This window comes from Bos taurus, chromosome 11 (assembly GCF_002263795.3).
Source record: "Bos taurus isolate L1 Dominette 01449 registration number 42190680 breed Hereford chromosome 11, ARS-UCD2.0, whole genome shotgun sequence".
Lineage (NCBI taxonomy): Eukaryota > Metazoa > Chordata > Mammalia > Artiodactyla > Bovidae > Bos > Bos taurus.
The window spans coordinates 55647760-55663923 of NC_037338.1; the positions used below are offsets into that span (position 1 = coordinate 55647760).

General features: G+C 40.3%; 1 protein-coding gene across 4 annotated transcripts in view; it reads right to left on the reverse strand.

The window, feature by feature from the left end:
• The window catches only part of CTNNA2 (catenin alpha 2), a 1361081-nt gene that overhangs the window by 848665 nt on the left and 496252 nt on the right, over window positions 1-16164 (reverse strand). For all 4 annotated transcript variants that reach the window (NM_001372104.1, XM_010810060.3, XM_010810059.3 and 1 more), the window contains exon 7: window positions 2243-2446. In NM_001372104.1, coding sequence (NP_001359033.1) covers window positions 2243-2446 — 204 coding nt within the window. The remainder of the gene's footprint in view (window positions 1-2242; window positions 2447-16164) is intronic.

Sequence of the window (16164 nt, forward strand, 5' to 3'; positions counted from 1 at the left end):
ATGATATTGCCTAGCATGTTAAGATGAAAATCTGCAGTCATAATATGATCATACCTTCATTTCCAGAGCTAACAAAATTGCAAAAGAAATATAACAGCATAGTCACAACTGACTAATTTTTTGGTTGCCATTAACTACAGTAGACTTTTTAGCCAAGGCATATAGATATATAGTGGTTTTATATTAATATATGCTATATAAAAAGAAATATAAATTGAAACTGTGGCAGTAGAAATGAGTGCACTAGACATGGATTATGAAGCTGGTTTAGATGCATTCAATTTTACCTTGAAATCACCAAAGAAGTGTGAAGGCAAAGTAAATTTTATGCACTTTATATAAAAGTCAATAGTAGGTGTTTTATTTCAGGCTTTGATCCTGGTGATTCAAAGTGAATAGAATTTGCACACTTTAAAATTTAAGCACTATACCCACCTATGTATTATCTATAACTGTATCAAAGTAGAAATCAAATTTTCAATAAAAATACAAAACATTCCTTCATCACAAGGTTGTGAACAGAAAAACAAGCACCTGGAGTCAATAAAACACAAAAAAAATCCATCAACTCTGCTGAACTACGTGAGTTTATACTAAAAAAAAAAAAAAACTTGTACTTGACAGGATTCTAGACAACAAACTGAAAATTACATGTCACATCTCGATCAATTCTTCTTCAATCACATTCTGTGATTAAAAGAGCACAGAAACATACTTCTTGTTCTGATATATTTATATTGAGATCTTAACCATCACTCCTGATCTCTGCAGTTTCTAATTCTGTCTCTGGCAGTAATTCTCCATTGCTAGAAATACCAGCATGCCTTCATATAAAATCAAATTCCACATATAAATCATTAGCCTGTTGCCTTTCTGTTAAAAACAAACAAACAGAATCCCAGATTTTATAAGCCCTCTTTTTTTTGTTATTCAAGATTCTCACAGGATGGGAGCCACTGATCAGCATTTCTAGCTGTACTCTGCATAGCACCTGTAGCCCCAAATCCCAAAAGTGTTGGCCATCCTGATCCAAGAGAGGAGTCCTCATAAGCAGCTGGGTACCACGTGAGTCATCCACATCTTATTCTTTGTGTGCTGAAAATGGGCAAGTCTTCAATATCAAAGAATCTGAAGGTGTATGGAAAGGAAACAGATTTGGGTTTTCATAGGGCATTTGGCACTTTTTGTTTTTCAGATCAAAGTTCTCCAGAGGGTCTGGCAGCAGTAGCTCTGTGCCTGTCATCACTGACTCCTGGCTTGACCCAGGGGCCTACACGTTGGTTAGGGATGGGAGTGGTAAGGAGGGAAGGACACGGGTTGGCTGCTCTGTCTCAGTCTTGCCTGGGGTTGTTTCAACAGGGCCCAGAGTGAGTTTCAAAAGATGGGAGCAGATTTTCAGACTCCCCATTCTCTACCTGACAACTACACAGGCCATTCCTTCAATATGTAATGGCAAGGCCTCGCTACATTTTCCCACTTTATGCTGAATTCTTCCCAACTCAGGAGTCCAGAACATGAGGAATGCAGATCATTCACAGTTACAAGACCTGGGCATCAACAACATCACCTCTGCTGAATACATAATTCAGTGCTTTTCAAAACAAAGAATATGATTTCATCTCCTTCATCTATTTACCAGTCTACAGGAACTACCTCATTTTACACCTGTAGGAGAGAACAGCTGCTGTCGCTGCTGCCATATGAATAGGTTTTACTAATATCCACTTGAAAACTTGAAGACTCATTCTCCTAACAATTTCTAAATGCACAGTGAATCAATAAAGTTCCCCCAGATTCTATTACAGTTAGAAGTTTCCACCTTAACCAACTCAGTCCAAACATTGAGAATCTGTATTTTCTAATGCCTCTTAGGGGTGAAGATTAGCCATCCACTGCTGCCCGTGATTTTGACATTACTCTGAGCAAAGGACTTCAGAATATCCTGTTATTTCCAACCACCATCTACTTTTACCAACAGAAAACTTTCCTCAATCAAAGGCAAACCACTAAAACGACCCAGAAATCACTCAAGTAAATAGCCAAAGTATTCCTCTGAAACCTGTTCCACCAATCTCGTTCCTTCTTCCAACGCATTCTGAGAAATCAAGACAGAGCTCTCCCAAAGCGGCTCTTGGATTTCACCTGACCGACTCTCTCAGGGCATCTCCTGTCCTGGAGCCACCTGATCGCGCACCAGAATCTTCCACAGCGGTCGGCACGGGCCCGAGAGCCTGGGACTTACGTTGTTCATGTACTCGCTAAGCAGGTCCTGGAGCGCTTGGCGCACCGCGTTGCACTCGGCCACGATCCGCTCGCGCCGGTCATCGCGGGTGCACGAAGAGTCAGCCATGAGCGCTGCGCCGCTAATGATGCTCTCCAGGCGCTCCTCCAGGGACGGGCGGAACCGGGCCTCGCTGAATGTCATGGGGTCCAGGATGATCTTGTTCTGAAAGGAGCACAGTGTGAAAGAAATCAGCAGAGAAGAGGCGGCTACCTTTGTACCCTGATCTCAAAAACAGAAATTTCTGAGACAAGGACTAGACTCTCCCTGGAGAATAAACCAACTACTTAAATAAAGGCTAAAGTGGCCTTGACACAGTCTCAACTTTCTGTAAGATACTTTGTCCTGAATCTAATCTTCAGGGAGAAAATGTCACGTTTTGTTTTAGAATGTGTTCTTGGGAAAGGCTGTATCAATGGAAGGGTTTTCCAAAGAGACTGTGACACTTGACTTTTTTTTTTTTTTTTTTTTTTAAATTTGTAGGCATCTAGGAAAACACATTTCAGTGTAGCACTTTGGGAGACTATGAGAAGATTTTAAAGCCCTAGACTAGAACACACTATGTAGTAGACAACTTAAGGATGCATTAGTGGTGACTTGTGTACCAACTGTGTCCCCTCATTAGAAGCAAAGGGTCTCATGGCAGGATGCTGCTTGAAACCTGAGTAAATAGCATCCAACAGGCACATACATTACAAGTTACAATACCTCCCACTAGGAACTAATGCTTAGCTACCTAATGCGAAGGACTGACTCATTGGAAAAGACCCTGATGTTGGGAAAGATTGAAGGCAGGAGGAGAAGGGGGCCTCAGAGGATGAGATGGTTGGATGGCATCACTGACTCAATGGACATGAGTTTGAGCAAGCTTCCGGAGTCAGTGATGGACAGGGAAGCCTGGAGTGCTACAGTCCACGGGGTCACAAAGAGTTGGACATGACTGAACAACTGAACTGAATTGAGGAACCAATGTGTTGTATAAAAACTAGATTTCTAGAAAAGGATTCATAATGTGTGTGCATGTATCTGTGTGTGATTGAGATGCACAGAAATATGCATCCAGAATTCAACAGATATATCAGCCTGTGTGAAGATCTGAGAATCATCAGGTCTATGTGAATGCAAGGTAGTGAATGGTATACTAGCAAAGTGAACAGAATAAGAGCAGACCTAAGAAGGCCCAATTAATCTCAACTTACAAAGGTTTACAGAAAGACAAGAATTAAAAAGAAGACTGAAACTACAGTCAGATAGAAAGAGCAGAATCTGAAGAACAATAATTCTAGCAAGTCAAGGGAGCAGAAACACTGATGAGGTGTGTGGTGACCAACTGCAGGAAACAAAAGAGACAATACTGACTTTGTCCAATGGTTGGTTTCTACTGGGAACCCCTTTTCTGCTCCGAACAAGGAAGACATTCCAGCAACATTAATCCAAGTGAAATGAGCAGCTGCAGGAAATGGTTTCCTCATCTTCACTGGTGGTACACACTCAGACATCCAAGGACCACCATGGTGGTGATGGAGTAAATGATCTTCCAACTCTAGGATCCTTTGGCAGGACTGCCTTGCCATCCTTTGATGTCATATATACATATATCTAAGAAAACACAATTTATCATATCTACAAATCTAATCGGAGAAGGCAATGGCACCCCACTCCAGTACTCTTGCCTGGAAAATCCCATGGATGGAGGAGCCTGGTGGGCTGCAGTCCATGGGGTTGCGAAGAGTCGGACATTACTGAGCGACTTCACTTTCACTTTTCACTTTCCTGCATTGAGAAGGAAATGGCAACCCACTCCAGTGTTCTTGCCTGGAAAATCCCAGGGATGGGGGAGCCTGGTGGCTGCCGTCTATGGGGTCACACAGAGTCGGACACGACTGAGGTGACTTAGCAGTAGCAGCAGCAACAAATATAATAAAGAAAGCAAATGAGAGTAGGTAGTTATAGCATTGCCCACCTGCCACCTGCTGATACACAGTATGTGCCTACTAGACTGCTTAGTGCTAAAAAGAGGGTGAAGATCATAAAAAAATAAAAATAAAAAACCTTGGGTAGAATTTTTTCCTAATAGGGATATAAAATAGCTACTTAGTTATTACAAAATAGATTCAGGTATGCACTCTGGGAAAGCCTGTCCTAACTCTCCAAAGCATCCTAAGGTATTTGAGGAGGGGGGCACTTCCCTGGTGGCTCAGCCAGTAAAGAATCTGCCTGCGATGCAGGACACCTGGCTTCAATTCCTGGATCGGGAAGATCCCCTGGAGTAGGGAATGGGAACCCACGCCAGTATTCTTGCCTGGAAAATTCCATGGATAGAGAAGTCTGGCAGGCTACAGTCCATGGGGTCCCAAAGAGTTGGATATGACTGAGCAACTAAGCACGTATGCATGCACATGCTCAAATGATCCATGGCTCTGATTCTCTGATTCCTGTTAAAATGCAGAACTCCATGACAGGGAGATCCTTTGAGCACAAAAGTATGACATCCTGAGGAATGAATGAAGCAAGTGATGACTTACAAGGAAGCACTCACTAAACACAGACCAGGTCTGAGGTCCACTGGAATCGTGGATTTCCTAGAAATTTACTCATTGGTCAAAGTTCTCTCTTCAGTTTAGAGGATGAACAGGAGATATGCTATTCTGTGATAGGTTTTGGCATAAAGACTACCTTCACATTTGCATTTTCTTAGGTCTTAGAAAAAGGACAATCTTTACTTAACTCAGAATAGTGTTACTCAAATCCTGTCCCTTGTGCCCAAGCAGCCTCTCAAACAGTGTCAAAAAATCACATGGAAGCCTCAGTACAGTGGATGGCTTTGCAGCTAGAGGTGTCCTGCCCCATTTGCCATCTGTTCTAGAGCTGTGTCTGCAAGGACTCTTCCCAATGGGATCCATATGTGTTCTCTCTCCCTTTCTACTGCTTTTCAGATGATGCATTTATATATATATTTTTACCATGTAACATGCATTAAGTACTGATACTCTAATTAAAGAAATAACTAATCAAAATATAATTAGGCTATTATCCTTTATAAGGATTACTGATTTTTGAAGTACTCTTTTATAGAAATTCCTGTTAATATAATACAGTGAAAAGTATTTGTTCTGCTTTGAGGTTTCAGGAGACTCTTCAGAGTTATATATTGGCTTGAGGATAGATTTTTACTAAATTTTTGGACTAAAAAATATAAAGAAATGCCAACTTGATAGAAATATACTGAGGTAAATTTGAACTCAATAAAGGCAACTGTAAAAGTTTCTCTGCAGAACAAGGAAAATGTTCTATTACCATTATACTATTACTTTTTAAAGTATTTTCCATGGAATCTGAGCCTAGAGATGTAATGTTTTGATAAAAAATTAAGTTTTCCTGGCCAGATATTTTTTGGAAATACTGCATGGCCCAGGATACATTAACACATGAAATGCTTTGGGGAATTCTGCATTAAAGAAGTCAGTTTACGGCAGCATTCCTCAAACCTATTTGAGCCTAGAAGGGGTGCCCTTTTAAAATACATGTATTATCTATGAGAACCTAAGGAACACACTTTGGGGATCGTAGCAAGAGAAAATTTACAGCGGCAGCGGAATGAGCTCCAAACCTCCATGGCCCAGGGCTGTCATGAAAGTAAATGCACTGAAACATTGAGCTTGAAAAACTCTGCATAAAAGTTACACTATTCATCATATTTCTAATGGAATTATTCATTACTTATAGATCACAGGGGAAAGGCTTTAAAAAAAATCTCCCTGGAGAAGAAACAATAAATTTACAGTATTTCTGTCTATATCCATGGTGGAGATGGGGAGCACCATGATGGATATGAAAAGCTAGAGGGGAGAAGCCTCTGAGGGGAAAGAAAAGGCCTAAAGGGCAGTACACATGTGCGTGTGCCCCTGTGTGCATGCGTGTTGGAGGGAGGGGTTGGCTGTGTGTGTCTTATGTATGAGGGGTGGGTTCGGGTTGTGGGTAATGGGTATGGGGATAAACTGGGGGCAGAAGGTATGGGTTGTTGGGGTGTGTGTGTGTGCGCATGTGTTTATTTTCAGAAAACTGGAGAGCTCTCAAACAGGCTTTAGGAAATCAGAAAAGAATATGAAAAAAAGAAGAACCAGATGAAGTCAGTGGCTTAAGGACTAAAGGATAAGACCATCTACTGTTGCTAAAGTGATAGGAAAAAACAAACTCCTAGAGCTGGATCCTGAGCAAGAAATTCAGAGAATGAAAGTCTAAGATGAATGTAGGAGTGCTGCTTCTGAATTATTTGGGAATGACTTTAAAAAGAAACACTTAGGCAAGTTCTCTTTGCTAGCACACTTGGGGGTCATTTCACATCAGTATATACATCTTATTTTCTAGCATCAGCTCAGCAGGTCTTCGGCTCTCTATGCGGCTGCCCTCTACTGGCCAGATGGCGCTCAGCAGCAGCAGCACCCAGGATCAAACCCAGCTCCCTGGTCACTGAGGGAACATTTCACGGGTAACATGCAAGCATCAAACAGAGAAAAAGGAAGGCCAAGGATTCCTGGCTCTCCCTTTATGACAAACATGTGCTTCCACAAGAGGATTTTATGCTGTTTCCAAGTGTACAGGCTTATTTCTTTTAGTCCACTGAGATTTTACATTTTAAATATCTAAGTCCCTTGTTTGCATTCTTAAAGCTCATTTAATCTTTTTATCCTTTTGATATTTTAGCTCATCTTATATTGTCATTTTAGTTCATTTTAAAATTGTGGGACTGCATGTTTTTTATCTTTTTCTTCTTTTTTTAAAATAAGGCTTAATTTCTTTTTATCTTGTCTATTTTCAGACCCTTTATAATAACTGAACTGCATATCTTGCATAATATTTTGTGCGTTGTGATTTTTACTTATTTTTATTAACATCTTTACTTTAAAAATCACTGTTTTCATTCTGACAGTTTATAGAGTGGTAACTGGAAAACATGACCATAAAGACAGAAGCCACAATAATTCACTCCCAAGAAAAGGGGGCTAGAATCCTCTTCTACCATCAAGTTGGTGCTGTAATAGTCTCTCTCATCCTACATAACTGATTTCCCATTTTTTTCCCAGTGTTGAACTGTATAAAAGTTTTAACTTGAAATAATTCAGGGAACCATATATTTTGAAACTACTTCCCAGAATAATACATTCACCTGTACTCAACCCACATACAACTGTTACAAGAGCACTGTTTTTAAATCACCCCTATCATCCATTCTCTTTACAAGGACTCACATGATCTAAAATTTCAGGAATATACCCAGATGCTGAGTTATACTTGCTGCAAGCTCTGACACCACAGGGTGCAGCAGAGAGACCAAAGCAAGAAGCTGAATGCATTTCAAATGGTTTGATAGGTCCACAATTCTGTGCCCCTGATATTACCACCTCCATCTTATTAAAGAGGAAGATGGTGACAGATATGTTTCTCCCTGGACATCCAGCTAGGAGACAAAGACACCTGGCTTTGAGCACAGGGCTTTAGACTTTAAGTTTAGTGTTCCTTCCACTGTTTCAGACTGCCCATATTAAGTTAAATTGAGTCTAACAAATCATAATTATAAAAGTATATTTCTTATTTAAAAATAAATAAGTTCTCTGAAACCAAATATAATGGCATAAGTATCATCCATCATACTATCTTCTTTTATGGAATTTGGGTTAACTTGCCCTTCCCATGGGTAGTTGAAAGTATAGCTATTAATTCAAGAAACAGGTGCCAGTTACTTCGGCCCAGATCAAAGAATCCTTTATTTCAAGAGGTTCACTGTCTAGTCAAATATTAAAAAACAAAAACATGTTGAACCAACTGTAATTTGAAAAATATACCCATGTTAAGGAATGACTGAGTGATGGGAATCTGCACAGTTCAGAGGTTGAAGGTAGACACAGAGATCTTCCTGGAGATTATTCCTTAATGGAGACATAAAGAGTGACAAGCAGTTGACCAAGCAAAATTAGAGGCAATGGAGACAGAATAGGAAGTGGGAACAAATGCACAATATACAAAGTGTATCACAGTATACCAAGTGTATCAGAAGCAATTTACTGAAGCTGAAGTGTTAAGTCTGAAATCACAGGTGTGGTGTGCCATGAAGGGGCCCTAAGCAACTCTCATTTAAGAGAAACTTTTGCGTAAACATAGTTAACTGACCATATCCACCTGCTGCAACTATAGATCCACCAGTTTCACAAGGAGTCACATTTGACCCCAGCAGCCCCCGTCAATCACAGAGCCATTTCCTGTCCAGTGGGGACTTCTTGGGCAGGCAACCTCTGCTCTCGCTCTAGCCTCCTTACTGGCCCGGGTGAGACCCGCTCAAAACTGTGCCAAGGCTCTTCCTACACTGTCCTCTCTTTCCTGCTAATTTCACAGGCAGTTGACCTGCATAGCAGTTAAAAAGCTCTCTTGGCCTATTTCTGCTGGTTCTCTCCCACCTAATCCTCCACAGACAATTCCTTTATTACACATCTAATCCCATCTGTTTTGGGATTTGTCTGTCTCCAAGGACCCGAAAGGACAAAAAAGGAGACAAAGTTGGTGAAGTGAGCAACAGCCAGATCTGAGGAGCCTTCTCTGCTCTATTAGGATGCTTTCACTCTGTAAATGCCCCTTCAGACACTGGAGAGTCATCAAGAGTTTGAAACATAAGAGTGACATAATCCTGTTTGGCTTTAGAAAGTTTTCCCCAGCAGTCAGGGAAGGCAGCTTTGGCAGAAGGAGAAGGCAGGGAGCAATTATCAAGCCTTCAGAACCCAGAAGAAAGATGGGCTGAGTACAAGATTGTGTTTGTATAAAAAAGATTAAGGACATTGTATTGGGACACATTGAGAATGTGAATCTGCAAAATTTGGAGATATATTGGCTATAAGAATGTAGAAGGAGTCAAGGATAAAACCTAAATTTCTGGCATGAGTAACATCAAAATGCACATATCAACCAGTTCTATCCTGGGTGTCAGCATCCTGTTTTGTAAGTAAAGTTTTATTAGAACAGTCAGGCCCATTCATTTACATACTGTCTATGGCTATTTTCACACTGCAGTGGAACAGTTTAAAAGTTAGGACAGAAACTGTATGGGTTGCAAAGTTTGGGATATTTCCTGTTGACTCTTTAAGAAAACATTTGCTGATTTTGAACAACTGTAACAGGTAACAGATAAAGAAGAGCAGGTCTAGAGTGTCTATGATTTATTTAAGTAGAAAAGTCTGGTGGAAAGTTGATTATAAGTACTGATATATGAAAATGGGCCAGCTATAAAGTGGAGTAGCCTTAGAATAAAGGCTGGAGTGGCAGCCATGAGAATGGATGTCCTATCCCAAGGCGATGGAACAGAATGAGAAGATCAGTGAATCCCAGACAGACTGGGAAACCCTCAATATATCACAGAAAAAAAAGTCCACAAATGACATGATAAAGAATGGTCAGAGAGATCTGATCAGACCTAGGAAGGATTTTATTGCCGTAGTTTACAAGGAAGGATACTAGGGAATTTTATAAAAAGGGTAAATAAGCTCAAGACTGAAAATGTTCAGTGAAACTAAGAGGTAAGAAGTTACCAGTGGCAAATTGTGTGCTTACATGTGTATATCTGTGTGAATGCAATATTTTTTTTTTTTTTTGCAACCCTGCTTTAGTTCTGTTTTACAATTTGTGCTTTTGTTAGTTTTATTCTTAACTGGTAAATATAATTTTTGATTTCCTTTGTTTGCTGGGTCACTCTACTGTACTTTATTTTTGTTGGACTGTTTTGACATTGCTTATGGGTGTATATCAGAGAAGGCAATGGCAAACCACTCCAGTACTCTTGCCTGGAAAATCCCCTGGACGGAGGAGCCTGGTAGGCTGCAGTCCATGGGGTCCTGAAGAGTCGGATACAACTCGAAATATTTATTTATAAATATTTTAATCCAAAAGCCACATCAGGCTCAATGGAAAGTAGTAGAAGCAATTTATTTAACTAAATAAATTGGAGATGAAACAAAAATATTTTCAAATTCATAAAAAAAACTTTCAAATTCATAAAAATATTTAACATTTTCCAGAAGGTTCTAAAAACTAGAAAACAGAAAGAACTAAATGATATCAAATTAGGAAGGAATAGATAAAACTACATATGTCTGATTGCAGATGTTATAACTGCTCACTTAGAACAAATGGGAATCAACCAAAAATTTATTGCAAATTAAAATTTTTAAAAACTCATGAAAGCATTTATATTTATATGTAAAGTCAATTGCCTCTATACATACAAGAACTATCCAATTGGGAAGAGCAAATTTATAAGGACAAGAATTACAAAACAACATACACAGAAAAACACACTAAGATGTCAACTAGATACAACAAGAAATGTGCTGAAGAAAGGTGAATGGTGTAGGCACACACTTCAAGCACAAGGCAGAGGCAGAACTGGGACACACACCCTCTAGCTCTGGAGTCAAGTTCAATGGAATGTCCATTTCTCCATCTTAGACACTAAAGTAGTGTCTAGTAGGAGTGTAATGTAGCACATGATTCTTTCTACTTTCAGAAGGTATGGAAAACAGTGAATAATGATCAGAGGTCAAAACTCACAAGATGCTTTTTGTTGTTGTTCAGCTGCTCAGTCGTGTCCAACTCTTTGCAAGCCCATGGACTACAGCATGCCGGGCTTCCCTTCCATCACCATCTCCCGGAGTTTGCTCAAACTCATGTTCATTGAGTTGGTGATGCCACCCAACCATCTCATCCTCCGTCATCCCCTTCTTCTCCTCCTGCCTTCAATCTTTCCAGCATCAGGGTCTTTTCTAATGAGTCGGCTCTTTGCATCAAGTGGCCAAAGTATTGGAACTTCAGCTTCAGCATCTTCTACTTTGTTGTTCAGTCGCTGGGTGGTATCCCGCTCTTTTACAATGCCATGGAATGCACTGCACCAGGCCTTTGTCCATGGGATTTCCCAGGCAAGAATATTGGAGTGCTTTGTCATTTTCTTCTCCAGGGGATCTTCCCAACCCAGGGACTGAATCTGAGACTCTCACATTGGCAGGTGGATTCTTTGTACTAAACCACCTGGGAAGCCCACAAAGCTACTTTAATCTACTTTTAGTTATCTATCTCCAACCGCACAGCAGGCATTATAACATACTTCTTCTACCAAGAAGGTAAACAAATATTTCTTAGTCTTTCCTGAGCTATGAATTAACAACCATCTTAAAGCTGAGTTCTTACCTAATGGCACTTATGAGCATGACTGGTGTAGGTGGTAAGATCAAGAACATAAAAGTAATATATTTAATTACAATTATGTCAGTAGAAAAGCTCCAGCACACACATAACCCTAATGGAGTGGTTTTATACCCACAGATTATGTTCCCAAGATTTTTAATGCACAGCTGAGGAAAGACAAGGCCTGGCGTGCTGCAATTCATGGGGTCGCAAAGAGTCGGACACAACTGAGCGACTGAACTGAACTGAGGAAAGTGAAGGTTTTTTTTTTTTTTTTTTTCCTTTACTAGCCAAGAAATTACTTGCTAAAGACTGGGAGAAAAATCTTATTTATTATCTTTACATCTTTCAGGCTTTCACTCTTAATTAAACTCTTTATCTCAAATGCGTACAGAATTTTCAAAATGCCAGAAAAGACAACAACAAGAAGATGATTTAATCAATTGTTTTCCTAGCTCTAATCTTATAAACATGGAAAAAGCCAAAGCTAGTGGTATGAGTAAGTTCTGTGTTTCTTTGTTGTTTGTGACAACCCTGTGAGATAAATGTGCCCTGGGTTTTTACTACCTACATAGTTCAAGGTAGCAACTAACGAAAAATAATAAATTGTGCTGTTCTACCTCATAAACACCAGACCTTCACCACCTACTGTCCAACATAACTATTTCAAATCAAACAAGCAGAAGAAAGAATAAATGTCAACATGCCCTTCTCCAACCATTCACTTTCATTTTTTAAAGATGTCGGAAAAAAAGTCTCACAAAGGAAGGTAACATTAGTCAAAGTCATTCTTCTAAAGGAATATGTCATTCTGGTCTGGAGTAATTAAAGCAATGCAAATCAGAAAACTTAAATGACAACGAATGTTTAAGGGAGGGAATATTTCTCCTTTAAATATTCTGAGACTTTTCCTGGAATTGGCAACAATGTACATGTCTTCACCTCCCTTTTTTTTTTTTTTTTTTTTGCAGATGGCACCCCACTCCAGTACTTTTGCCTAGAAAATCCCATGGAAGGAAGAGTCTGGTAGGCTGCGGTCCATGGGGTCGGAAGAGTCAGATACCACTGAGCAACTTCACTTTCACTTCCATGCATTGGAGAAGGAAATGGCAACCCACTCCAGTGTTCTTGCCTCGAGAATCCCAGGGACGGGGGAGCCTAGTGGGCTGCCATCTGTGGGGTCGCACAGAGTCGGACATGACTGAAGCGACTTAGCAGCAGCAGCAGCATCCTATTTACCTCTGTGTATTTAAACTGTGTTCTTTGTCTTGTCTTGGGGTATAACCGGGTAGGTTTTTTGGTTTCATTGATAAAATAGCCTTTCCTTCCTTCCTTCTTTTTCTCAAGTACGAAGTTCAGGAGTTTTTCTGTTTCTTGATGCACGAAGAAGTACAAAGCCCTGTGGTCTGGAGTGAAGGGTTCCGTAGCCTGGGTAAAACATCAAAATGACTGAGCCTTCCCAGAAAAATGGAAACTTTGGTTCAGTTCAGAGCTTTCTGTGGCTTTGGTCTGTCAAAGTCATCCAGGACATAGAAGTCACAGAGAATTTCAGAGTTGTCAATATTTGTTAAGGCATTTAATTTTATTCACTGTATTATTTTGCTGCTGAAATAATTCCAAACAAAGCATACATATGAACAAGTCCCAGCAGTATCTATCAGCCAGTCATTCACTAGATGGTAAGACAGCATCACGACTCAATATACATGAATCTGAGCACACCCCAGGAGATAGTGAAGTACAGGGAAGACAGCATGCTGCTGTCCATGGGATCACAAAGAGTTGAATATGACTTTGCTACTGAACAACAACAAAGTATTATTTTTTAAATGTCTATCATGTGTTTGTGTGCTCAGTCCTTTCTGACTCTTTGCGACCCTATGGACTGTAGCCCACCAGGCTCTTCTGTCCATGGAATTCTCCAGGCAAGAATATTGGAGCTGGTTGCCATTTGCTCCTCCAGGGGAATCTTCCCGACCCAGGGGTTTAATTGGCATCTCCTGTGTCTCCTGCATTGGCAGGTGAATTCTTTTACCACTAAGCCACCTGGGAAGCCCAAAATGTCAGTTGTCAGTTTAAAATCTAATAATCCTTCAGGCAGTCTCTTCCAGTCTCCCATTACAGTGTCTATAGATAGAGGGAGGAAAGGAATTTTATAGCCCCGAAAACTGAGAATGACAGACATCTACTGATAATGAAGCATGGTCCTAATTCCGATTCTGAATGCTTTAAATCCTTCTATTACGATTGACGTCTGAGATAAAAGCATAAATCAAGACCATTTTAATAAATTAACCGAGGTGTCTAAATCAAAAGTGTGTTATTTGTTTAGTTTTAAACACTAATTCTCCCTGTGGTGTATCAATAATTAACACAGATTCATTTTCATCTTTTTCATTCTTTCCCAAGCGTCTCTCCCAGTGTGAATCTTTCTATCTCTAAATACAAAGTTGTTCATAGTGCAACTGGGGTAACATTTGAAATGGAAAATACTATAGGTACTGAGTTTTAATCACCTAATTATTTTTATTAAGCTACAGAGAAACTCTAAGCTTCATTTCTGGATTTGCCTTAATTTTTAAGATTGCATTTTAAAATATATTTCTTAACACTTTCTTCTCAGGCATATACTTAAACTAATTATACCATTTATAATATACTTAAGATATTATTTATAATTAAACAGTTCAGTTTAATTGGAACTAAATGACAAAGATAATGACTTGATAATTATATAGCACTTTTTATTCTTAGATATCTAATGTTTTTTGAAAGAGAAATCTAAGACCACATTAATTTCAATTTCATTTGAGAAGAGAGTCTGCTATTTAGCAAGATGGAGTTATATATTTACCAAAGGCAATAGATTAAAAAAGCTGGGTGAGGAAGTCCAGCTGTGGACTCTTCCTCCTGGATGTTTTGATCTTAGGGAAACCGGTTTCATTTTGCCTAATTCCATCATCTGTGTATGTTGCTGAGTTGTTGCAAGCAATTCACGAGCACAGTCTCAAGCTCTGACAAGAACAGTAGTTAACAAATCACAGTAAAGCAAGGCAGAGGTATTATCCTCTGCTTTACATTATGGACTGATCAGAAAGCAAGTGTCTAAACTGTCTTTAATCAAATTGAGCCTTTAGAGGGTTGAAGGAAAAAAAAAAAAACTGATTTTACTCTTTGGCTGAAAACACAGCATATTATTGCTTCAATCCCCATAACTCTCTACATTGTTGACCCTCTTTTTAAACCAGTCTTCATCCTCTTTGACTTCTGTGTGAAGTGTTAGTTGCTCAGTCCTATCTGACTCTTTGCGACCCCATGGATTGTAGCCAGCTAGGGTTCTCTGTCCGTGGAATTCTCTTGACAAGAATACTGGAGTGGGTAGCCATTCCCTTCTCTAGGGGATCTTCCTGAGCCAGGGATCGAACGCAGGTTTCCTGCATTGTAGTCAGACTCTTTACAGTCGGAGCCACTTCTGGTGGACTTCTGTGTAGTATTTAATACAATTTACCATCCACTCCTTAAATTAAGCCTCACCTGTGCTAAAGGGCTTCCCTGGTGGCTCAGAGGGTAAAGTGCCTACAATGTGTGAGACCCAGGTTCGATCCCTGGATCGGGAAGATCCCCTGGAGAAGGAAATGGCAACTCACTCCAATATTCTTGCCTTTAGAACGCCATGGATGGAGGGTGGTGCAAAGAGTCACACATGACTGAGTGACTTCACTTCTTGTGCTAAAGGAAACCATGCTTTAATGTGGGTCTCCTTGTACCTCTCCGACAGCTCCTTCTCTCATTCCTTCCCTAGTTCTCCCTTGATCTACATGAGCAGCTGGCATATCTCAAGGTCCTGCTCCTTGTCCTCAGAAGTCTTCTCAATGCCCTCTTTCCTGGAGAGATCTCCTATCCAGGCCTTAGCCATTATTTAGTCATGAACAAGAACTCAGATCCCATGTCCAGTCTTGTCTCGCGAGGCCCAGGCCCTTCCCTATAGCTACACACTGACCATTGCCAACTAGATGTCCAATCGTCACCCCAAGTATAAAGGAACTCTTCATCTTCCTCCAAAGCTTAGCACCCTCAGTCCTATAAAGGAACAAGCAGGAGAGAAAAACAGGAACCTAAACTCTCACTTCATCCTCCTGGTTCGCTAGTGAGAAATTAGAACCCACAAGAAACCCTCGCTTGACAAAGAAATGAAGTGTTGCTCCCACAGGCTAGGTGCTTGCTGAGACCACGCAGTAAAAACCTGAGGAGTCATTCTGGCTCTGAAGTCCATGTGCTTGCAGCCTCATTCTCTCAGGCACTTCTATTTAAAGATCAAGCATTCTCGTAATATATGCTGTTGTTCAGCTGTTCAGTCATGTCTGATTCTGCAAGCCCATGGACTGCAGCATGCCAGGCGTCCCTGCCCTTCACTATTTCCCAGAGTTTGCTCAAACTCATGTTCTTTGAGTCAATGATGCCATCCAACCATTTCATCCTCTGTCACTCCCCTTCTCCTCCTGCCCTCAGTCTTTCCCACCAGGAGTAAAGTGGTAGAGAGGTGGACAGTTTGGATTAAAATCTTGACTCCAATTCCTTCTAGCTGTGACTTCTAACTGAGCAGGTTGCATAAATGATGAGGGTCTTAGTTTCCTTATTTATAAAACAGCAGCAGTATCAAC